This window comes from Marmota marmota, unplaced genomic scaffold (assembly GCF_001458135.2).
Source record: "Marmota marmota marmota unplaced genomic scaffold, marMar, whole genome shotgun sequence".
Lineage (NCBI taxonomy): Eukaryota > Metazoa > Chordata > Mammalia > Rodentia > Sciuridae > Marmota > Marmota marmota.
This window is the reverse complement of record NW_026000026.1, coordinates 54,861,384-54,887,346: the sequence shown is the minus strand read 5'-3', so window position 1 is coordinate 54,887,346 and position 25,963 is coordinate 54,861,384. Positions and strand designations below refer to the sequence as shown.

Here is a 25,963-nt window from a genome sequence, read left to right as displayed (position 1 = left end):
TTTTTTTTTTTTTTTTTTGGACAGAGGCACAATGCTGGAGATGTTTGTCAACAGACTGAGTCTATTGGCTCAATCTGGAAACTTGCAATTTTGCTATCCTGAGCCCTGTCTCCCCTCCTGTATAGATGGAGATACAAGCAGTGGTGACTCAGAAAGCACGTTTCTCAGAGGATGACAACTGAATTTCTCCCTTTAAAAAAGACAAAGAGCTAATCTCTCAGCAAAGTATTAGGTGTCTTCTATGTGTTCCGATGTGTACACATTTTTCAGAGAATGGTCAGGACATTTTCAGTGGCAAGGGAAAGAATCCTAACTAATAGATTAAATAAAAACAGGGGCTGACAAATTTTTCACCTAAGGGATGCTGTAGCTTGCAGTGTTGCAAGATCCAGGAGCTCAAATAAGGTGTCCTTAGGACAGTAACCCACGATTTATTTCCATTCCCTGGTTCTGCTTACCACCACTTACTTACTTTACTTCTCAATATAATATTGCCTGGCAGCAAGAGCTGCATGGCTCTCCTAGAACTAAAACTCAAGATTTCCAAGAAAGAATGCATTTCACATTCCTAGCATCAGCGTCAATCTTTGAAAGCTGTCTGAGAGAAGGGTCCTTAGTACAGAAAGAATCACAAGGAGTTAGGAGGGCTGTTTCCTCAAAAGGGAAAAATGCTAGCATTCAAAAAAGAAGCAGATGTCTTCCTCCAGGAGGAACACCTTGAATTATAGAAAACTGTATTGCTCTGACTTGAATTCCTATACACTATTAAGATGAAGAAGCAGGAATATTTTTTAGTGGAAAGAGACCAGAAAATCGTCTTTCAAACTTCATGAAAAAAAAAAAAGATAAATTAAGCAGAATTATTTTGGATGGCCCAGTCAACCTAGGATATTAGTATTCCATGCCAGGTGGAATTAATAGATGGCTAGTGTAGCATTGTCTACCACTGGTGATGTCTGGCATTGTGGCTCAGAGGTAGTGCTTCCTTTTCTTCCCTCTATATCAGCATATCTGATCAGTGACCCCACAAGTCACCAGGGGTTTTCACACTACTCCCAGGTGTTTCCACAATGGAAGAAATTCATAAAATGAGTTCACATGAACATATTCTTACTTATTGGCCTTCCTGATTTGAGCTGGTGATGGGACAAGACAATTATTATCACCAGAATTTCAGAATGGATGCTGTATTTCAGGTGGACTTAGGCATGTTTTAGAGATGGATTTCCCCCACCAAGTATTCTGAAATCATCAATTGTCATCTTTGTTGATTGAAAAACAAGTCTTTTTTAGGCTTCTGGCTATCGTCAGAGTTGTGAGAGTTCCCTGTTTTTCAATTAGTCTGTCATGTCCTGAGAAAATGTCAGAGTCTTCTTAGTACCAGAAAATCCCTAGGAGTCTTATTGTGATATATGGTTAGAGGTGAGAAGGGGAGGGCTATGGGGGATTCTTCTGTCATATTTTACTAGGGCTAGTCCAGGATAACCTAATCCAAAGTAATCACTAGGAGGGAATTTGAGGTGCCATTTCACTACCAAAAAGTAAGAGGAAGAAGTCATGTCTGAGGCATTGCTCCTGAATGAAAGAATTCTCATTGCAGTATCAATAGTTGCACTTTTTGGGTCCCTAAAATATGCCAGCCACTGTTTTAAGTACACTACATAAATATCTCCTACAATTTTCACAATAACCCTTTGAAGATAAGTGATTGACCCAAGTCACACCATTGGTTAGTGCCAAAACCAGAATTTGAACTCACAATACTTTGACCCTAGTGCCTGTACCTTTTATCTGCACATAATTTTTTATAATACTGGTTTAAAAAGTCAATAAGAAGTCTGACAAAAAGCTAATATATTCATGTACTGTGGATTCACATGCAAAATAAACATTTTTCCTTAATTAAGGTTTATAATTCTTACTTTTTAATCCTCAGACATGGGACCAGATGCGCAGGAGAAATTGCCATGCAAGCAAATAATTACAAGTGCGGGGTTGGAGTTGCATACAATTCCAAAGTCGGAGGTAAAGTTCCTGTAGTTGGGCACTTTAAGTTGAAGCTTGCATTACCGGCTGAAAATGGGTAAAGGAGACATTTCAACTACCAGAGGAAGAAATGCATTCTGTGTAAAATTTGCTAAAGGACTAAGGGTGACTTGTAAGCCAATCAATGGATCTAGATTCCGAGAAAATGGATAGCTGAATATAGCCTATACATCTTCACAGGGAAAATAATATAATTGTTCAATAACATTTGAATGAAATCTAATTTGTTCTATGTTCTGATTTAGGAGGGATATTATTGAACACTTTCTAATGGAACAGAATGAGGAAGTAAATTTAAACAGACTTTCCCTGCCTCTCAATTCTGTATATATTTTTTTCATTTTGTACCAAAGAATAGCTGCAGAAGAAAAAAAAAAAGTGAAGCACATACACATTATTTTAGCCAAAGGTTACCTTTGGTGACAAATATATATAATCTCTATTTGTTTTAGTCAATTTTCTTATGGGGAAAGCCCACTAAGTTAATTGGGGGACATTTTAATTAAAGAAACTATATACATGAGTTAGAGGAAACCAACAATGGAATAACAAATACTGATCCTATTACCTTTAGGCCCAAGGGAACAAGGAGAAGGAGAGTCAGTGGAAAGCAGGGAGAGAAATTTTTGGTCAGAGAGAACCACTGAACAGGAGCTTTGCCCCTGTACACACCAGGAGCTACATCCAGGCAGGGAGGATCTGGGGAAATAAGACCTCACTCTCTTCTTAGCCCACCTTTCCACTGGTTTCAGAAAGCCCTTTTGATATGGTGGATGTTCTAATAGAGCAGGGTAGGGAGGGAATCTGCAGGGACAGAGAAGATAATAATTGCCCTCTCCCTTTAAGCTCGTCCTGCCTCAGGGTTTCAGGATGATTAGGTTATGGATTCCTTTTTGAAAACCCAAATAAATATTCAGGATGTATATTTATTTGGTTTCTAAAAAGAAATCCATATCCAAATTCAAGATATAGCTAGAGTTTAATAAGTTTTTATTATAATTGACATGCTCTACAAGTTACCTTGTTTGTAGTGATAGTTTTTGAAAACCAAACTAATCTCAAGCTTTATTGTACAACTGTAAAAGTCAGAGATAAGAAGACTATAAATGGGGGAGGGATATGGTTGATATATAGGTATCATATACATGTATATATATATATATCACTAATACATGAGACTCATATTTTAAGCATCATTCTTGATTCTTTTGATTATGTCCTCTCAGAGTGCTGTGCTAATTCAAAGAAAATGAAAGCAGACACAAAAATTATGTAATCAACTAGAAAAAGAATTTGCTTTTCAAGTTCTAATGAACTAAACAGCTATAGTTTATTAAAGAATCACCTGATACTTCATTTTTTCAGTGAAAGAATCATAAGAAAATTTCTTAAGGTGACAAAAGCTAGTTGTGGCAGTGTAGAACTGAAAAATAATACTTCTGATTCAGACCCTTTTGCTTGTTTTCATTAGTACAGTCTTTGATGGTCTAGCCCCAATTTGAATAATAAATTTCATTTTCTAGGTACCACCATCTGTCAATCACTTACCCTACCTACCTATTATAAGTAGTGTATTCTGTAACAGGATAGATTTGGGTCCAGATTTTTAGAGTTTAAATCCTGGTCCCCACTTTTAAATAGTGTGGTCTTGGATAAGTCAATGTATCTCTTTGTTCTCAGTCCCTTCACCTATAAAATATAGAGAATTATAGCACCCATTGATAATGGTAGTTGTAAGCATAGAAGAGTACATATGTCTAATGCCTATGTAATGGTGACTGCATATAAATATCCTCAATGCATATTAGCTCTTATTATCATTAATATTTTACAGTTGAAGAAACTGAAGTACAACAATTAGAAAACAGAGCTGGGTTATTTTTTCTTTTTCTTCCAAATGCATGTTTAAGTAACTATCTGCTGTTGTTGTTTTAACAAATATGACTTTCACTGATCATGTCAGTTATATGTTGTTTTACTTTGGTTCCATAATGAATAATAGTATGAAAATCTAAGGCTGTGAGCTCCATTGCATTATTAGCCTGAAATTGCTTTTCCCTTCCTGGCTCTTGAATTCATGAGTCTGATGATGGCCGACAGCCTGTTGGAAAGCACAAAGAGCTACCATGTCTGCCTTCTCCTGATGAAAAATGATTCCCCCTCAGGAGTGAAATCCATGGCAATGATTTCATCCTTGAAATGATTTAGAAGAAAAGGAAGCATGTTCCTTTGCAAACACATAAAAGAATGGCCTCTGGGTTATTTTTAATCAGTGCTTAGAAACAAGAGTTCTTTCCCTATTTGTTAGTTTCCTATTGTGGACAGATCTTTTCAATCTGCAGCTTCCTGTACAGGGCCTTTGTATGGCACAGACTGGGCCATAGCCACTCATGTACACTCATGAGCAGGTGTGTTGAGGGAGGGCTGTTGATGGTTTTTCCTGAAACCTATTAGGTGATTTTGTTGGGGTGGTGGAGGGTAGGAAGACATTTGTAATTGCCAGCAAACATATCCATTCCTCTTATCCAAGAATGCTACTCCCTTTCAACCTCAGGGGTATTACTGGGAACAGAGCCTTGGGTGGGACAAAAAACACAGCTGTTTCAAAGTGCACAGCATTATCTCTAAAGGGCAGACAAAAAAAGTTTACAGAAGCACTGACATTTCCCTTCCTTTTGTGTTGTCAGTAGCTGGGTCACAGGTGTTGGGAACCTCAGGGCTTATCTTTTTTTGATTCTTTTGAGAGTCCTTTAAAGATATGAATTTTAAAGCCATCGTGTTTTTCAGTATGTATATATCTTTGTGTTTATTTTCTTCTCTGCTCAGGCATAAGAATGCTGGATGGCATTGTGACTGATGCTATTGAGGCCAGTTCAATTGGATTCAACCCTGGACATGTGGATATTTACAGTGCAAGCTGGGGCCCTAATGATGATGGGAAAACCGTGGAGGGTCCTGGCAGATTAGCCCAGAAGGCTTTTGAATATGGTGTCAAGCAGGTGAGATGTTTAACCCAGATGCATGAGATTAAACCCACCTATTAGGATATGAGAAGGGAAGAATACTCAGGTTATATGGAAAGAAAGACTGACAAATTTCGTGACACAGCCCTTCACAATTTTAAATGCAGTTCGAGAACCAAATCATTTCTCAGGGATGGAAGTTCAGAGTTAAGAGAGTTTCCCTGCTTTGGTCTGACATTGAAGAAAAATTCATTACTTTAGGATATTTACTTTGAAATCCTTCTAGACAATTTTCCTTTCTCATTTTTCTGCTACTTTGGGTCTTTCACTAGGTAAGCTAATACCCAGATTCTGAAAATGCATTCTTGAATACAGCAACCTGCTTCCTCTGGCTCAGCACACACCCCTGCAGTACTTGTGCATCATTTGTCACTTGGGTTTACTGCCTTCTTTCACAGATTCTAAGCCTTGAACTCTACAGGATGAGAGTAGAAACTTCGGAGAGCACAAATTGAAAAATCATAGAAAGAGTGGCCTTGACGAGTTACATTCAATTGAAGAATTCCTTTTAAAGCAGCTGCAAAGCAGATCTGAATAATGCCTGATTTTGTCATTCTATCAGTCAGCCAGAAGATTCAGGCAGAAAGAAAGAGGAAGTTCAAAGATTCGAGTGCAGTGACATAAGCCAAGAGAAGAGTGAAAAATTACTAAGGAATGCTGAAGTCCAGATTATGAATCTGCAGAATTAAAATAGAAAAAAAAAAAGTGTTTGCTCAGCCCCACTCCAGAAGTGGCCCACAAGACCAGAGGCTTGAAGGGCCAGAGTCTAGTGATTTATAATACAGTCTCATGAGATTTCCAGTGTGCCTGCTGGGGACCTAGGGTTAAATACAAATCCCCCAAATTTGTCTCTGAGAACTTCACAAATGCATTTGTTGGGGATTTTAATGGGGTTTAATAGTGACCTCAGTAGATAATAATAGATGTTGTCCATTTTGGCTTTTCCTTTAGGGGAGACAAGGGAAGGGCTCCATCTTCGTCTGGGCTTCTGGGAATGGGGGGCGTCAGGGAGATAACTGTGACTGTGATGGCTACACGGACAGCATCTACACCATCTCCATCAGCAGTGCTTCCCAGCAAGGCCTATCGCCCTGGTACGCTGAGAAGTGCTCCTCCACACTGGCCACCTCCTACAGCAGCGGGGATTACACTGACCAGCGAATCGTATGTTGCTTTTATCTAACTTTCTCTGCCTGGGGAGGAGAGCACACCTTGCACTCACAATGATCCTCCTAACTGACCTTTGGTGGAATTGATTTGCTTAAGTTTGATGTCTCTGTCGGGAAGACTCATGCTTACTCACTTGCAAGGCTGGCATATATTGGGAAGTTTTCTCTCCAGAGATAATGACACTTCTGCCAAGATGATCTTCCCTCTCTGTCATTTTAAAACTCAGCCCTGAGAAGTCACCAAACCTGTCATTACACACAGCTGAGACTCTAAATGTCTTTTCTGCTTGTCTGATGCTTCCCTGGAAACAGCCTGAAAAGAGATTTCAGGGTTGTAGGGGCTTTATCACCCTTGTACTTGCTGATCCTTTAATAGCAGGGATATAGACTGACTTGCCCTTTAGCAAATGATAAAAATAGAGAGTCTACATTGGCGATGTCTCCGAAGAACAGACGGCCTGCAGGAAAAATAACCGTGTCAGTTTCCCCTGAGGTGAACTCCTCAGCCTCTGGGTCCAAAGCTCAGGCTGTATGCTCAGAGAGCTCCTCCAGCCCACGCTTGCTTGTGCCTTCACCTCCATGAGTCACACTGCCAAGAGCGATTATTGGATCTCCCTTCAAGGGCACAAAGATGAAGGGCCATTTCTGGGTTTGGGGAACAAAGAGAGGCACTTTTAATTTAAAAATTTAAAGTCTCAGATTTAACTCTGGACACATAAAGAACCCACTAGCTAAAGTATATAGGTCCTAATCTCAGTAAAATAGCAGGGCATGATCCAATTAGATTGTGGGTGACTGCCATAATAATTACTTCGAAATGCGTGCACAAGTCTCATTAATGGCATCTTAGCAGAACTGTCAACACTAACGTCTTCTTCATACAGGATCACTATTTTGTAACTCTGCTGTTTCTGCAACAGTTTAGGCAATAATGCTGTGTGGTCTCCACTTGAAAGCACTGCCCTCCCTCTCATGTCATCTTCAGTTACTTGAATAATAGGCAGTGACATTCAACCCAATGGTTCTTTATGGCAGGCGCAGTTCATAGCCTTTGAGACAGGCGTATCAGACATCTGCCCCACTTGTGTTCAGAGTCCCCTGGCTCTTGCCATTTCCTTGGGCATACACAGCTGTCTTTAGAAAATGGCCTGTTATACCTTTTAGAATCACCATTTGATAGACTGCTCTTCATCTGGGCCACCCTGTACGAAAGAAGGGGGAAGATTTTCCACTTTCATAAAGATTCCCCCCACCCCAAACCAGCCCTGGGAGAGACAGCTGGTGGATTCTATTTGAGACAGTTGCAGTAGAGGAGACTTTTCTTACGCAAACCTCTTCCTCAGCACAGTCATCTCTGGGGGCTTATTTGCGTCAACAGGTAAAAAGGGCAACTTTGCTTCCGTTGCTCTCTGAGGAGCAGAGCCACCATAACTTGAGAAATTCAGAGACTCCAAGCAGGAAGCCAAAGGAGGTGATAATAGAACAAATTATTTTTTTACACCTCCCTCCCACACATTGAAATCTCTAGCTAAGAACTGTAGTGCTGTAGCCTGGGTGGGGGTGCCTTGTTAGTAATTCTTTGGCTCAACTACTTGTTAAGCTAGCAGTGCAAGGGTTCTTAAAGCAGACTGAATGAAAGTCTTTCTGCTTTCTTCCCTTTATCTCTGTAACCTTCATTACCCTAAAGAAAGCCTACATAATTCCTGATATGCAATAATATTGCATTTCCTAGGCAGGATCTCACTCAAACCTCAGAATAGGAGTCAGGAAATGTAAATATCATTTTACAGATGGGGAGCCAAGTGACATGCCCAAGGAATACATCTAATACATAGCAGTTCTAGAATGTGAACCCAGAACTAATCCAACACTTTTTCATTTTTAAAACACACCATTTTCAACAAAGTGCAAATGGAGACACTAACCCAAAGATGTCAAATCTAGTCCCAGAGCATGAAAACTACACACTAAGCAGATCCTGTGCAAGTAGCTCAAGATCAGGATGGCTTAACATCCTTGTGCTGAAGAGGCAGCTAAATGTTAGTCCAAAGGGCAAAAGGAGTTTTATATGAGGCAGAATTTCTAAATATTACAGACCAAACACAATGGACCTGATGATTAATGGGCCAGCATGATTCACAGTGATGTCAAAACAGTTCCTTTTTTATAGACAGCGCTTCATTTGGGAATCTCAGAAGAGAAAATATTCATAGTGGGAGTACTTCATCCCCCGAAAAGGCATCTTGCTGCCAGAATTGTAGACAAGTTGCATATAGAGGAGAGGGAACTAAAATATCAGCAGATGGCAAACATCCGCTCATGGTTTAGAGGAGGAAGTAGGGAATCGAATCAGCTGAGTTTCCTGGTCATAGCAGATGCAGACCTTGGTGTGGTTACCTTGTCTCACACTTGTCATATGTCCTACCTCTCTCTCCTCCCTATTACCATCCAGACAAGTGCTGACCTGCATAACGACTGTACTGAGACCCACACGGGCACCTCTGCCTCTGCACCTCTGGCTGCTGGCATCTTCGCTCTGGCCTTGGAAGCAAAGTAAGAACCAGAAATCTTCTAATCACCTTTACTGAGGCTGCTTCTCCTTGTTAGTAGTACTAGTTATTTCCTGAATACATGGTTACAGTAGAAATTTTGGAAAACTACAAAACAGTAGTAAAGATAAGCTTTCTTCCTGACACTTTGAGATAACTTTTGTCAGCTATCAGTGTAGATTAAATACACATATCTTACAAAATTAAGATTCTGTTATGCACATTATTTTGTAGTTGTTTTTATAATACATCCTACAACGTATTAAACATCCATCCATGCTTTCTCACGTCCAAACCAATCTTCCTTGACCTTTATAAATTCATGTTGTCTCTCCAAGTCCTGTTCCCTCTAACAAAGAGGTCTTCTTCTCCATCAGGCAGAATTTGATTCAAATAATTTCCTGTGGGTGTTAGGAATAACAATATTAGAAAACATTTTTTTCAGAATAAGCTAGTCTTGGAGTTAATGTTACTATTTCAAGGGACATGAGAATTAAAGATAGAATTTTCATCTTTTCATAGTATAAATAGCAAATTATTAAAGTCATCTAATCAAGCTTAAACACTCTTGTCCATAAAAATTTGTTGCCATCTCTGATAAATTTCTCAGGGTAAATGCTCAGATTGTGAATTTCTGGACCAAAAAGCAGGAGTGTTTTAATGCTTTTTAATACTTATCAATAAATTGCTACCTTGAAAAACTATATAATTTTCTATTCACACCAGGAGTATATATTTGGAAGTACCAATTTCCAAAACCCTTGCCAAACTACTTTTATTGTCTTTTAAAATGTTTGCTAATTGGATAGGTGAAAATAGAATCTCATTTTTCTATGCTTTTGTTTAATTACTAAAGAAACTCAATACTTTGTCATGTAGTTATTTGTCGTGGCCATTTGACTGCTTCTTTATGGCCTTCATTTTGTTTAATGAAGAAAATCTATCAGTATTTTATCAATTTGACATTTACTTTTTAATTTATTTATAGGTCATTTTTAGTCTAATGAAGTTAGAATGTAAATAGACATGTTTGCCAGTCTGTTACTTTAAAGCTACTTTCTTTGCTTTAAAGCTCAGAAAAATCTGCACAGCCAAAAACTGGATTCATTTGTCTTTTATTTTGGTTCCTTTGTCATACTTAAATTCTAAATCTTCTGGAATTTCCTTTGGTGTAGGATGTCTGTTTTCCCCCAAAATAGTTACTTCAACAATCTAATACTTAATAATGAATAAGAAAACTAATCATCTTATATGACAAATCACAGATTTTTTATTTTTCCTTATTCCTACTTCCTGCTGTTGTGTGGTGACAGCAAGTCTTGTAAACTAGTATTGTCCTTCCCAATAAGAAGGTTGTTCTAGAAGAAGGTACACTTTATCTCTAGAGAGAGGACAATGCAGTCTCCTCATGCCATGTTCAGTGAACTATGTTCACAGGAGCAGTGGAACAGAACATCTTTGCCTTTGCCACAACTGAAAAGCCCAGAAGTTGCCGAACCTTTGTCCAGGAGAGGCCAGCATAGCTCTAGGAGCCTTGGGGCTCCCGGTGGTAATGTGGTATAGTTCCTGGGTATCTCAGCAATGTCATAGCCACAGTGGCTAAGCAAGACAGTCTGCCAAAGATCTTACAAAGAGTCTAGCTGCTTGGAAGGACTGAAATGTTTGATGAGGAAAGAAAGAAATCCAGGTACTTGATCAAAAATAGATTGGGGGGCTAACAGAAAAGCTATATTTAGAATCTGAGTTCACTTGTAATAGGGAGGGATAGACAGAAGACAAAATTCCATGAACACAAGCTATAACTGGAACCAGAAGATCCAAACCAATGTTGAAGAAAAAAATAGTCCAAGCAAGGAAATATACTACTAGTTGTCTGGCTTTAAGCAAGGTAATTCACATGTAGGGCTTCATCTGTCCAGTTGTAAAATGAATGAAAGGGTCAAACACACCAATTTTTTTCAAACTTCTTCCCTTTATAAAATTCTCAGATTTGAAATCAAAGATAAGGGTATATAGAGATAATCCAACATGACTTGTTGAGGTTGGTGGTAAAGGGTCTAAATATGAAACAGAGTATTTATGATCTCAGAATACAGATCATTAGTCACTGGGAGATGTTAAAACAAAGCCAGCCTTAAAATCATAAGTGTAGAGTCTTTCTTCTCTTCCCTACACTTGTCAGATGCATGTAAATATAACAACGAGGCCTAGCCTACTTTTGTCTAATGATGAATATGTTAGAAATAGTCATCTAGCCGAACACTTGTATAAATTCCAGTCAAAAACAGAAATTTTTGAAGTTTAATTGCAGGTTCCTAAAATGTCAAACCTTCTTTTTCTACATAAGGAGAAAATCATCTAAGAATGACCTAGTCTCATTAATTTCATTTGTCTCTGATGAGACTTTCTAAAGCAGGGTTTGTATTGCACAAGGCTGGGTCCCTGAGGTCCATGAATGTCTTTGCAACTAAATGCAGAATTGCTTATGAGTGTGTTTGAAATTTTCTGGGAGTGGTATGTAGGTTCCACAGCATTCTGTCTATGGTATCCCAAGTGCAAATCATAAGAATTCAGTTCCCTTTATTTTATTCAGAAGTGAGATGGACATGATCTGTCTTAACATTTATAATTTCTCAGTAAGATAGATATGATCTGTCTTAATTTTATGTCTTTCTTTCCAAGTTACATAGAAGTTATTGAGATTTCTGTTCTCAATTGGATTGGATGGTTCAATTGCCTATACCAAGATTATTAGATAATAAAATCTCAATACCAACATTTCTAGATGTGTGATCAAGTTTTATATCTAGACACTCAAGATTCAGAAAATCACTTAAATAGGTACTATCCCTTAAGAATCAACTGGATGATGAAAAACTCTGAACTAAACTTATCAAGAATAATGAGATCAATATTTATCCGTTTTGTACTACATGCCATACACTTATATGTATTAATTCTAATCCTTGCAACATTCCTATAACATAGAAATTATTAATCGGATTTTATCAATGAAGTAATTGAGGCTTAGAGAAGTTGATAAATATAACCAAAATCTCACAAAGAGATTTATACTCAGGTCTATCTGCCCCCAAAACTATGCTATCAGCAATTACACTATGTTGCCTTCACAGCCTTGGGAGAGAGGAATGTTGAGTGGATGCCTTACATTCCATCAAATAAAGGAGGGTTAAGAAGATTGAAGTAAATGAACACATATTTATGAGTTGCTCCTAAGTGTCCTGCCACACTGTGTATTAGCTGCTTTAAATGTGATGAAGGTAGAGAAATAAGGAAAGAAAAAGAGAAAATGTATTTTGGATTGACATATGTATAGGGGGATGTTTCCCTTCCCAAGAACAGTGTTTTTTGAATGCTGGCATAGATACTAGTCACCTGAGGAGTTTATTTAACATCAGGTTTCCAGATCCTATTGCCAGCAACTCAGATTCTGAAGTTTCCCCTACACCCCAGGTTTTGCCATTTTTAGCAAGTACCTAGGCATTTTAATGTTATTGGTACCTTCACCTAACTTTGAGAAACAACTGCTATAAAGAACTATTTTCTACAGCCTTTTCCAGATGTCCATTAGGTACCTTAATATCTTAATAGGCATATCTTAGAGATAAATGTTAAGAAATAAATGCCTTACATCATGCCTGTGGCACCTTCGTTATTAAGTAGTGAATATACCTAAGAAAGCTGGAAGACAATCACCTTGGTCTATGCATGAAACCTCAAAAAGAATCATAATAATTTTTAATAAGGGAGAACAATTCTGAGGTGAACCATGGATCCCTTCATACCTTTGGAGGTACTAAACAAACAGGCAAGCCAATTTTCTGTTTTTATTGAAGTCTAGAAACATAGATTCTCAATAATGCATATGGAACCTTTGGGAGTGGGGGAAAAAATCATAAGAAAAAAAATCTTTGTTGTTGAAAAATGTTAGAAAGGCCAAAGTAAAAAATACTCAACATCTGGACTCACCAGGGTGTGTGATTAGGCCAAACAGGTAGCCTCTACAATTTTCACTTTGGAATTAATTTTGTCTCCAGACCTACATCTATTCTAATGAGAAACAATGCTTCAGTTCACCATTTAATTCTGTAATGCTTATTTTCTGTAAACACCCTTGATTAGCAACACAATGCAGTTCTAAAATTTTTAATTATTGTGGATGCAGTTGAGCATTAATCCACAAAGGAAGGCTGTCAGGAACAAGTTTGCACTATTGTTAACAGCTGTTTTTCATTTATGAGCTGCAAACACACAAATGAAGAATAACTCTGTTAGGAAAATGTGTTTAACTTTCCTAATTGTATGACAGTGAAGCTCTTTAAATATTTTTCAAAGACTATATAGGATAAATTTTTAAAAAACAGTACAACTTGCAATTAAATATTAAATAAATGTTCCACTTTAGAAATATAGAAAGTGTAAGCTTTGTAGTTTGATTATCAGCTCCCTGACATATACTTTTTTCATACTTTTCCTCATTCCTACCCCCTTAAGTACACCTACATACATTGAGGATACAAATGGAAAACTGGTTTGTTGCCCATTGACCACCTTGATAGGAGACTTTTACTTAAGACTCCTTTTGAAAGACTGGAAGAAAACACACGTTTCAATAAAGTGCATTATAGGATACGATTAGGTTCTACCTTGAGAAAATAGCCATTTCTGCTCACTCAGTTAATGGTTCCTGAAGGTGGGATAACCAAAAAAAAAAAAAAACAAGAGCTAAGAAAAGGTATGTATGGAGCTGGGTTGTAACTCAGTGTTGGAGCACTTGCCTTGCACTTGTGAAGCACTGGGTTTGATCCTCAGCACCACATAAAAATAAAGATATTGTGTTCACTTCTGACTAAAAAAAAGTTTTTTTAAAAAAGTGTTTATAATATTAGGCAGATAGAATATCTGAACAGTAAGGAATTCTAGAGACTGTCATATTCTACCCTTTCATATTATAAATGAGTTAACTCAGGCCCAGAGAGATAAAGTAGTTGGATCACCCAGTTCTTCGATAGTAGAATGCAATTTAATGTGTTTTCTACTGCTCCCTATTCTGACCCCATGATTTGAAATGATTTATAATTGTCTTAATTGGTCATATTGTGTAATCTTTCTACCAGCTCCTGTAATTTTCACTATGATACAGAACTGACTAGACAGATTTTTTTAACTATGAAAGTCATGCCCTATTCTTATAATTATTTATTTATTTAGGCAGCAGGTAGACATGTAAATAGGTAAGTAGATATGTAGGTAGGTAGGTAGGTTGGTAGGTACAGGAGTGTTCTACCTCTGAGCTACATTCCCATCCCTTTTTATTTTATATTGAGTCAGGGTCTGGTTAAGTTACCCAGGCTGGTCTCCAGCTTGGGATCCTTCTAACAGCCTCCTGAATATCTGGGAATGAAACTTGGTTATAGACATGGACCACTGTGCACCATTATCCTCAGACATTTTGACTAGTAGGTTTGAGGTGGGACTCTAAAATTTTCATTGTTTACCAGTGTTCCGGTTGCTTATGATACAAGTGGTCTGGGATTCCCTGAGAGTCACTGAGCTGGAGTCCTTCTATGGTCTCCATCAATCATTCTCTGGAGTCAAGTAGGAATGCAGCTCAACTGAGAGTGAGCTGAGCTATCAGATGTTGGAGCAGCCCATTAAAGCAACAATACAAAATGAAAGCATTAAGTCAGTCTTTTATCACCCACTGCTATGGTATAAGCAAGAATTTAGAACCAGAGAAAGCACCAGTTAGCCTGATTCCATTTTCCCTCATGGAGCAGTGTACCAGTCATGAGGATGAGTACGGACATGAGGGTGTCTCTCTATAGAGGGAACCCTGAAGAAAAGGCTTCAGCAGTTTTTGTGGACCTTCAGGTGTGTAGGGAGAGAGGGCTTGTGGAGGGTAGGAGTAGAAAAGCACTGGGTATTGAATCAGAGCAAGGAACAGTGTCTTCAAGGTTTTTTTCCCTTTCTTCACAAGGAAACCTTGGTAAAAGTGCCTGAAGAATACCTCTGCCCAAGGCCTTAGACAAAGACACCTGGGAAGAAGGCACTCACCTACAGGAGTCAGGATTGTACAAAATGCAAAGAGCCTGATAGCCAGGGGGCCTGAAGCCTTGACTGCTAGGCCTCTCAGAGGCTGTAATGCCCCAGTTGGGCAAATAGGTTAGCTTTGGAGGGCACCATTATCTAGTGCCTGCCAGGGAAAGACTGAAACTGCCTATGGTCTGATTTGTAATGAGGAGCTTGACTCCCATTGTTTGTACTCCCAATCCCTGGGTATACAAGGGATTGTATAATCAGTGCATTTTTTCCCCTGGGGAAAGGCAGCAAATTGAGCCAGATTCCCCCAGTGACTGGTCTACAGATTCATAGTAAGTAGGAATAGGAACCTTGAGAAGTATTTGGGTGTTATTTATTACATAATGCTTAATTGGTTAAGGGAAACAATGCAGGTCTCAAAGGCAAGGGAATCAAATGACTAATAACAATAAGTTTTAACATTATATTCAATCTGTTTAACATAGGCACATAATCATTCAACCAACTGATATTTACTCAGCATATGCCCTTCCTAGCATTCTTCTGGGTGCTTGTTACACATCAGGGAACAAGATAGATGAGGATCTTACTCTTTCTCATGGTTAAGTTCTAGCCGGGGAGACAGACATTAATAATACACAAAACAAATATATTTCCCAGTATGTTTTAAAGTGATAAGTGCTATGGAAAAAGAAAAGGTGCAACAGGGTAAGAGCTTGGGAGTGTATGGGGAGGATTAATGTTTTAAATAGGGTGATCAAGAAAAGTTTCATCATATTTTAAAAGATTTCAATCCCTTGCCTCTCTAAGTAATCTTTATATTGTTGCTAAATTAATCTTACTAAGACTTCCAATTTTACCATATTCTTGCTCAAAAAACCTCCATGATTCCCATTCCCTAAAGGATAAAATATAAACTTTCTTTTGTGGGATTCAAGGTCCTCATTGCTAAGGCTCAGTATTTTTCATTGCCTCTTTCCTGCTCCAGCAAACCAGACTGTAATCTGATCTCACAAGTGGGCAGATGTCATTTCAAACTTTTTTTCAAGTTATATGGAAATAATTCAAAATGAGGGACAAAGTTTTATATTTCTTCAATGCAGAAGATTGAATTGAATATGTAAGACATATTTTATGGGCAGAAGTTTTCAGTACTGCATTTTGGATGCCAAATAAAAGAGCACACCAATAGACACTACAATAATATTGATACAATCGCAGAAGGTAGTTCATAATTCCTGAATAAAGATGCATATTTTTAGCACTTGCTTTGGGAAGGTTATCCCTGAAAGATCCTTTGGGTCACTTCCCCTCCAGCCCAAATCTCACCTGGAGAGATATGCAGCACTTGGTTGTCTGGACCTCTGAATATGACCCACTGGCCAATAACCCTGGATGGAAAAAGAATGGAGCAGGCTTGATGGTGAATAGTCGATTTGGATTTGGTTTGCTAAATGCCAAAGCTCTGGTGGATTTAGCTGATCCTGGGACCTGGAGCAGTGTGCCTGAGAAGAAGGAATGTGTTGTAAAAGACAATGACTTTGAGCCCAGGTAAGTGTCTCCAGGAATTTTAAACAAATGTATTTAAATGTTTGGCATAATTTAATAAAAGCCTAAATTTTACTTGTGCCTATCCTTCTAAACCATTGGAGAAGGAATTTGCCAGTGTTCTCCATGGCTTTTCATGGGGGGTTACTGAGATCTATAAATCGGGTTAGCATATTTTCATTTTTTTCCTCTACAACACCCATGACTTTGCATTGTCTAAAATGCACCATTGTTTTATGTACCACTAGGAGAAAACAATGTCAGTTAAACTGTGACCAACCAGTCATTAGCTTTAAGATTAATCCTAGACTCAAAGATACTAGACTACTCTTTAAAAATGTATCTGAGGGTTAATGAAATGAAGTACTTTTAAACCAGTGTTACCTAAAACCTACTTTTCTATAAGAGCCATAGAGCTTTGGGATTCTTCACTTTTCTTCCATATAGGATCTTTTATCCATATAGGATCTGCTTTTACACAGACCACTTTTCACTCAATGTATGTGGCCACAGAAGCAGAAACTGCTATGAATATTTTGTTATTTCTGTCATGGCAACCATAATAATACTGAAAACCCACTCACACAAAATACCCAAGCATCAGAGGCTCGAGAGCTGCCTTAGAAAGGCCTTATGGATAAAATCATAAAAACAGGGCCTTTTTGATATTCTAGTAATGGACCACTTTTAATGGATCCAAAACAAACTTTCTTGAATTTGATTCTATAGTAAGTAACATCATACTGAAGCATTTATGTTCTTTACTGTTTTCTTGTGCATGAAATTCACTTATAGCTAATCTTGAATGGGTTCTCCTCCTAACAGAGAGTGACAACAAGCCTAGCTGAGTATCTAGTGAAGTCTGATGTGTACACCTATGCATAAAATTCATGAAAAGAGACATACACTTTATTTAATACTAATTCCTTAATGTATTTAGAGCCCTGCAAGCTAATGGAGAAGTTATCATTGAAATTCCAACAAAAGCTTGTGAAGGACAAGAAAATGCTATCAAGTCCCTGGAGCACGTGCAATTTGAAGCAACAATTGAATATTCCCGTAGAGGAGACCTTCATGTCACACTAACTTCTGCTGCTGGTAAACAAACCATTTTAACAACCATTTCTAAGCCATTTGTTTAAATTCTTAAGTGTATATCAAATTATTTCAAATCAATTATTGTTCTTGTTTGTTAATAGAATGAAATCTCCTTATAGCTATTTTGAGATCTTAAAAACATACTTATTTTTCTTGGTATTAGATTTCCTTTGCCTTGTTCATCCTGTTCATTCCCAGTGGTTCTTAGATAAGCAAAGAATGTGACCTATGTCAATAATTCCAATTAATATCCTTCCCTCAAGTCATGGGTTTTCAAACTATGTTCACTTTCCAGGGTTCTGACCTCCCATTCATTTTTCTTATGTAACCGTTAGTAGTGAAAGTTATTCTGATAATTAACAAAACTTATAAATATATCTGAAATATTCAAGGAATCGAGTAAGAAAAAACCCCTGGGAATTCTGATCCATAAAAGAAGGTTGAAAAGACTAATACAGTCCTCTTAATGATGTGAATCAGGCCATTTGATATGATGTATAGACACATACCCTGTTCCCAAGCAGGTCCTAATTCAGATGTGAGAGCTGGTTGGACCTTTAGCCACAAAAAAAAATTGCACTAAAGTTGTCTTGATCTCTTTCATATTTTAGTAGTACTCAACTGACTAAATCGGATTTCTATAGGTGATAGATGAGGAGAGATGAGCTCCCTCTGTGGTCCCCTTTCTAGGATATAAACTGGAGTTTTGGATTAGCCTCTGTTAATTTTAGAGTTATGCTTTCTAGATGTCTTGGATTTGACCTGAAATATTAGTAGGAAGCATTTATTTTTTCATTGATGGGTCTATAGTTCATTTAATCCTTTTATTTAGAATGAAATATTATTCATTTATTTGCCAAAGACTTGGACTTGGAAGTTTCATATAAAAAATACTAGTTTTTATATGATAGGAGGTTATTAAAGTAACTCATAATTAATTAATAAGTTGATTAAATTAATTTTTATGTCTACTTAGATTACAGATTCAAGAACCTATTAAATTTTTAAATTTCCTTTTACATTTCAAAACAATAGTTTTATTACAATATATTTTATATCTTTGATTCCCTTTTTAAATACAACTCATAAATGTCGCTCTCTGAATTCTGTTTATTCAATAAACCTTAAACACCATATTTATTATTATTTTCTATATATATTTTGAAAAATTATTCTATGCAAGTGCTGTGGATAAAAACATTTTTTTTCTTGTGATTGTCTCCATCCTGACTTCATACTAAAAGGGAAAATTAGGACTAATATCAACCAGCTTTCATTTTCAGTTATCAGATGCAAGAGTGTATCCCACTCTCACACATGTTAGTATATTCATTAACTTGTGTTTGTTGTATGAAAATAGGAACTAGCACAGTATTGTTGGCTGAAAGAGAGCGGGACACATCTCCTAATGGCTTTAAGAATTGGGACTTCATGTCTGTCCATACATGGGGAGAGAATCCTGTAGGCACCTGGACTTTGAGAATTACAGACATGGTAAGTATGAAGGAGAGGATGAAGAAACACACATTCACTTTTCAACACTTTGAAGCACTTCTAAGGTTATACCATCATTAATTATGGATTCTAAAGAACTTGACCACTCCTTAGTAGAAGGGCAAAGAATACTATTTCAAACAGATAATAATTTTAGAAGAATATTAGGCACCAGCCATACTAGAGAGAAGAAAAGATATGCTGATAAACAATGTGACAGACTATGGGACAAATCCAGGTGTTCCATGTCTGAGCACAGCCCCACATGTCCTATGGCCTTGAGAGACAACTGTATTCCCAAAGTTAGATGCTCAGATCAGCTTTGCTATGGAGTCTTCTGGAGTCACCTGAAGGCCCTCCTGCAAGTATTCTATGGTGGATATCAAGTAGCAGCTTCATGTTCAGCAAGATATCTTATTTAATGAGATCCCCCCACCAGTTTCAGTTACCAAAAAAATCATTTTTTCAAGTGAAAAAACTGTCAGCATTGATATTTGTTTTCCACATTGTTTTACTGGTGCATTATAGTTATACAGATTTGTTACATATTTTTATATGCACACAATATAACAATATAATTCAACCAATATTACTCCCTCTCCCTCCTCTATCCCACACCCAGGTCTCTTTCCTGTACTGATCTCCCTTTGATTTTTAGGAAGTCCACCCCCATCTTTGTTTTCCTTTCTCCTCTCTAGCTTCCACATATGAGAGAAAACATAAGACTCTTAACCTTCTGAATTTGATGTATTTCACTTAGTATGATGGTCTCTCATTTCATCCATTTTCCTGCAAATGATATAATTCCATTTTTCTTTACAGTTCAATAAAGAATCACTGTAGTATAATGGCTTTAATTCTCCAAGATAAATCCTGAGGAGTGATATAGCTGGGTCATATGGTGGTTCCCTTCCTACTCTTTTGAGGAAACTCCATGATGATTTTCATAGTAGTTGTACTAATTTATGGTCCCACCAGCATGTTTAGATTTTTTAAGATAGTTTAGAAAACAGTTATAATTGAATTTTTAAGAATATAACCAATATGGGAAAGAAAAATTATATAAGGGAGCTCTGCTTTTTTCACTAGATGCTTGAATATGAAGCAATTAATCAGTTTTTTAATTGTTGAACTTATAAAATACCAACTTTTATGTCAAGAGTGAATCCAGTGGTTTCTTTCAAAATAGAGCTCTGAACATGGAACACACAAAATCTTAAGTTTTGACTATGAAATCTTTAATATTTTAAGTGAGTTTATTTTATATTCAAAACACACACTAAAATATGTGTGTGCTTTATTTACTAGTCTGGAAGAATGCAAAATGAAGGGAGAATTGTGAACTGGAAGCTGATCTTGCATGGGACCTCTTCTCAGCCAAACCACATGAAACAGCCTCGTGTATATACATCCTACAACACTGTCCAGAATGACAGAAGAGGGGTGGAGAAGATGGTGGACGTGGAGGAGGTCTGTATGGCTCTGTTCTTACTGCACTATGTTCTGAACTGTGGTAGACAATGCAGTGAATGAAGCTGCATCTAACTTTTAGGCAGGGAATAGGGCAAATATGCATAGAGAGGAAGCAGGGGGTAGCAATAAACTGTTTCTTCCCCAACAGATGAAAGAAATATTATTTTTGTGTGCTTTTATCTAAAATTTATTATGGATAAAAATTTTCAAGTTATTATTAAATTTCTTAATATGAATTTTGCCCACTTGTGACACAGCAAATTGTAAAAAAAAAAAACAAAAAACTATCTTACTACATGGTCACATACCTGATATTTGTACTAGACTGAGTTTTTAAGCATTTTCCACATGGTCTGATTTTAACCTATAATCCTTGTAACCTTGGAATGATAAACATTAGTATGTCCACTTTGCAGAAGGAATACCAAGCTAGCCAAATCACTTAGGTTTACTTGTTCCTGTTTAATAAGTACCATTTAACTTGCACATCTTAGCAACACCAAGAAGAACTATGGGATCACAATTTCTGTCAGAAAATTTCAGAAAATAGACAAAGTCTTTCATGCTCCTGGTTCTCGGGAGCTGCTGGCTTCTCTTTTATCAGCAGGTGGCCAGAAACCCACATTTTCTCTATCTCTGTTCCCCCCAGCATCTAGCACAATGCCTCAGATGTAGTACATAGGTTTTTCCAAATTTCCAGAGTGACCTTCCCTGAATAGGTCCAGCTCTGTGCTGGATGTTTTAGAGGATGTAGAAACATAGTATTTATATTTATTCAAGCAACTAGCTGTGTGGAAGCCTTAGCTTGGATTCTGACCCCATTTTATTCTGTTAAGCAACTTCCCCTCCAGGATCCAAATCCCTGGGGCCTTTTCTTCGCGGCCCCTAAACTAGGTTCACCTTGTTAGTGTTTCTCCCTCAGAGATTCCTTGAAAGATATGAATGGGGCCCTTCCATGGTTAAAACATTGAAATACAGTCAGCCTTCCATATCCATGGATTCCAAACCCTTGGATACAGCCAACTGTGAATCAAAAATATTTGAAAAAAATGCTGTCTATGCTGAACATGTTTACATTTTTCCTCATCATTATTCCCTACACTGTACACAACTATTTGTATCATATTTACATTGTGGTACTACAGGTAATGTGGAGACGATTTAATATGTACAGGAGGATATACATAGGTCATGTACAAACCCTATGCCATCTTATATAAAGGACTTAAGCATTCACAGATTTTGATATCTGTGAAAGGTCCTAGGGGACATCTGTATACAATGATTGACAAAGAGCTGTTTCTCTGATCTTTTCTGTCCCCTCCTACCTGGCCCCTTCTTATAACTTGATAGTTTCTCACAGAGCAAGAAACTGCTCCTACTCTACAGCAACCAGTTGGTGACTTACAAAAGAGTTGTTAAATATTTAATATTATCTTCTTCCCAATATGGATTCCACGAGAACAGACTAGCAAGTGAAGGAAATCAACACACACTGAACATTTTCCTGTATTATCTCATTCAGTTTTCAAAACACCAGAAATGGAAGTAGTCTTAGTCCTATTTTACAGTGAAATTCAGGGAGATTAAAAAGGTTGCCAAAAGTTCATCAGTGAATGGAAAAATGAGGATTGAAACTTAAGTCTTGTAACTGCAAGCCTTGTGCTCTCTCTGCTCACCAAATTGCCTCTCTGTGGACATGCAGTGGGCTTGTGCTAGGGCTGCAACTAGGTTGCCTGACTAGAAATAATATGTTTTTTTTTCTCTTTGTTGATGGCATTCTGTATTCTAGGAGCAACCCACAAAAAAGAACCTAAATGAGAACCGCCCGGTGTCCAAGAGCCCCAGCAGCAGCAGTGTGGGGGTAAGAAGAGATGAACTGGCAGAAGGGGGGCCTTCTGAGGCCATGCTGCGACTCCTACAAAGTGCTTTTAGCAAAAACCTACCTTCAGAGCAATCACCAAAGAAGTCTCCAAGTGCAAAACTCAACATTCCTTATGAAAATTTCTATGAGGCCTTGGAAAAGTTGAATAAACCTTCCCGACTTAAAGACTCTGAGGACAGTTTGTATAATGACTATGTTGATGTTTTCTACAACACAAAACCTTATAAGCACAGAGACGACAGGCTGCTGCAAGCTCTGGTGGACATTCTGAATGAAGAAAATTAAAATAAGTATGTGGTCCTGAGTTGGAAATATTCACACATCTTCCTTTCCCTTAGATTTTGCCTGTGTCTAAAGTGGTTGTTTTGGCATTGATTCCTATGCTTGTAATATCCTTTATGGTACTTTTTTCTTTGTCTCCCCACATTGTATATTTAAAGGGGATGAGCTCAAATAGGAAATCCAGCTTCCAGAATTGAGGATAGCTCTTTTAAAACATGTCTTCCCTGCCAGCACAAGTGAAGTGTTGTATTCTTTAGAGAATTGACACATGCCCCCATGCCAGATTAGAATGACTCCTTGAGCCTGTCCATTTCATTTCTCACACAAAAAAGGCAAAACCTGGGGAATCCATTCATTAGAAAAGTAATCTTCAAAAATTAGGGAGGGGAAAAACTGTTTCTATAGCTTGCTCTCTATCCTTGTCATGTGGTTCTTTGAATTTTGCTGCCAAGGAAACATTCAGAAAGCAGCTAATGAGAGAGTTATAATTAGGCCCATAGCTTTGGTCTATCTACTCCCAAATACAATGCATACCAGGAGGGATGATCTGGTCATTGTAAGAAATGGATGGATTTTTTTTTTTTTTTTTGGCCCAGAAAGTGACTCTGGAATGTGTATCATGTGTTTAGAATGGTTCTGGAGTGTTGCTCTTTGCTTGATGTGCCACATAGAGGTCTCTGTGGATCAAAAGGCGACTGTGACTCATGCTGTGTGCCATGGTCTTTCTCTGTTTCTCCTTCTTCTTTAACTTTTTCATATTTGTTTCCTTTCTCAGCCACAAACTCAATATTCAGAGGATTAATTTACACCATTTCAGAACAAACTTTCACTTGGGACTTACTCAGCAAACTCCTCGTCATAATAAATTTGTTTAATAGTAACAGGTAACCACTCAACATGAAGAACCTATGTAATAACAGGAAAATATTCATAATGGAGAGAATCAGTAAAAGATTTTGTTTGTTTTTTACTTTAAATTGTGCTTATTAGAACATATTGTTCTGGATCTTTGGAACTGAGTCTCCATTCATTACTGGACAAAACAGGATCTTCTCAAATCTTAGAACTGATAGTTTCCAAATTCTTACCAAATTCCTTCTATGCTTTAAATCAGGAGACATAGACTGGCAGTCTATAGGTCTCACATATCCTCTGATATGCTTTGTTTGGTATGCAGAATATTTAAAAAATTGGAGTAATTGTTGAAAATTTCACATACAAAATTTCACATAAAACCTGATTCTCAAACCCACTTTCTCTCACGGCAAGAGTTAGTTAGAGCTGAGTAACAGCTGCCCAATTAGAGTTGAGGTCCAAGACTCCCAACATGTTCCACACTATCTACAATGGTCACCTTATTCCTTAGTGTTCAGCATCCAGTATTTGATTTTGTCCACTCCTGTGGTGAATGAATATGTGCAGAGTGTGAATGAATTAGGACTAAAACTACACTCAACTTTTTCCAGGCAGAACTTATCATTAAAATTCATGAGTTTGTTATGATATAATTAATTTGTTGCATTTACAGGCAAAAAAAGTTATTTTAGGCCCTGGAAATATCTCTGAAATCTAGTTTGACATATTCATTTAATCTCATCTCACTTGCTTATTCGTTTCTATTATTTATTGATTGCCAGTCTCCTAGCCTTTCCCTGTGAATATGCTCAGAGTCGCCAGTCACTTACAATGCTGTAGCCTCCTAGTGAGTTGTTTACAAACCTTCCACAGAGTTTGAACATAGGGTCACCCATTACATTGAACTAGTTCAGGAAGACAGCTCATTTGAAGTAGACTTGTTAAGACAAACTTTGACCCTTTCTTTCACCATTTGCATTTGTGCAGAACAAGGTAATTTCCAGAGCAAAGCTTATGATACCTGGAGACTGCTCTCCTAAAACACTTGCAATATTACTTTGTTTCTGTAAATTTCACATGTTTTTTGATAACAGCATGTTAGATAGAATTTTGAATATTGCAGCACATCACAAAGTATTACAACTTAAAAGGACCTAGGAGTTATTAGATTACATTTCAGCTTAAAAAAACAAAAACACCACCACCAACAAAAAAAACCTACAAAAGCTAAGGTCCAGAGAAGCCAATGGGTGGTAGTAAATGAAAGAGTTGGAGCTACAGCTTATCCTTTCCCCATTCCTAATATCTAGTGCTAAATGTATGCAGCTTTCTTTTAATCCTTCTTAATATTATCTTTTCCTGGTTAAAACCCCAACCAATTCATTGGGTTATAGCCAAAGGTTCACTCTTAGAGAAGCTTTAATATTTAGATAAAATCATGTTTGAATGTTTCCAACCTGGAATTTATTGTTCAGACATAAAATATTTTTGTCAATCTTTCTTAGTGCCTGTGTGGATTTTTGTGACAATGTTAAAGAGGAAACTTATGTAATATTTCCCTTGGAATTTTAAGGTATATTTTCTTTACAGGCATTTATAATGTATTGATGCTTTTATCAAACAGAATTTTAAAAGGCATAATAAATTATATTAAAGAACCAAAAGTTTTCCTGAGAATAAGAAAGTTTCATCCAATAAAATATTTTTGAAAGGCATGTTCTTCTGTCAATGAAAAATGTATAATAAGTATGTGTTGTATTATTAAAAATGTCATTTGTCTAATATCCTAATACAATGTATAACTGAGTTTAACATGTGTGGTCTTGGAATTCTTAAGGGAACTCCCACATTATACATTTGATGTATTAACCAGAGTATGTAAAATATATAAATCAGAAGAATAAATGGTTTTGCATTAAGTAAAAAAAGAAAACAACTCATGTTTCCAACAAAAACAGAACCTCCCCTTGTACTGTGTTTCCCAAATGGAATCTAAAAAAGAAAAGTTGAATGTTCACATTTAGAAGTAAATTTCTTTCTTTTGGGGAAAGCAGGCTTTTTAGGAGGCAAATTAAGCATCCACTTGAATAAAGCATGTTTCATTATACTTCCTAGGCCAGGCTTTCACTTTCTTGATAACACACAAAAGTTGTATGACTGAGCCTTAATTGAAATATTGAAGAAAAGAAAACAGCAAACAAAACTAAAGTGACTTACTACGTGTAAGAGAAACAATTTACAACAGTTCAGTGAACATGGTTTGCCTCATAGGCCAGAGGAAAGCAGCCAAGCATTAAATCCCTCCCTGGGGTCCTCTCATCACAACCTCCAATTCTCATTTTGGATCTTCTGTACTCAAGCCTGATCTCCTTCAGGTTTCAAATCTCCATTTCGGGTATCTCCACCCACCATCTCAGAATCTGGTCTTTCCATCCCTGAGGATGCACCTTCTCCTACCCCCCCCCCCCAGTACCTGTC

The 25,963-nt window shown here is 37.3% G+C and overlaps 1 protein-coding gene and 1 long non-coding RNA gene across 3 annotated transcripts in view; one reads left to right on the top strand and one right to left on the bottom strand.

Moving 5' to 3' along the window:
* Positions 1-23,812, top strand: part of Pcsk1 (proprotein convertase subtilisin/kexin type 1) — a 38,717-nt gene extending 14,905 nt beyond the window's left edge. Inside the window, exons 6-14 of the mRNA XM_015477303.2 lie at positions 1,937-2,025; positions 4,873-5,045; positions 6,021-6,233; positions 8,691-8,791; positions 16,168-16,401; positions 17,339-17,496; positions 18,857-18,990; positions 20,299-20,460; positions 22,256-23,812. Coding sequence (XP_015332789.1) covers positions 1,937-2,025; positions 4,873-5,045; positions 6,021-6,233; positions 8,691-8,791; positions 16,168-16,401; positions 17,339-17,496; positions 18,857-18,990; positions 20,299-20,460; positions 22,256-22,633 — 1,642 coding nt within the window. The 3' untranslated portion in view covers positions 22,634-23,812. The remainder of the gene's footprint in view (positions 1-1,936; positions 2,026-4,872; positions 5,046-6,020; positions 6,234-8,690; positions 8,792-16,167; positions 16,402-17,338; positions 17,497-18,856; positions 18,991-20,298; positions 20,461-22,255) is intronic.
* The window catches only part of LOC125619071, a 344,675-nt gene that overhangs the window by 46,843 nt on the left and 271,869 nt on the right, over positions 1-25,963 (bottom strand). The window lies entirely within an intron of this gene.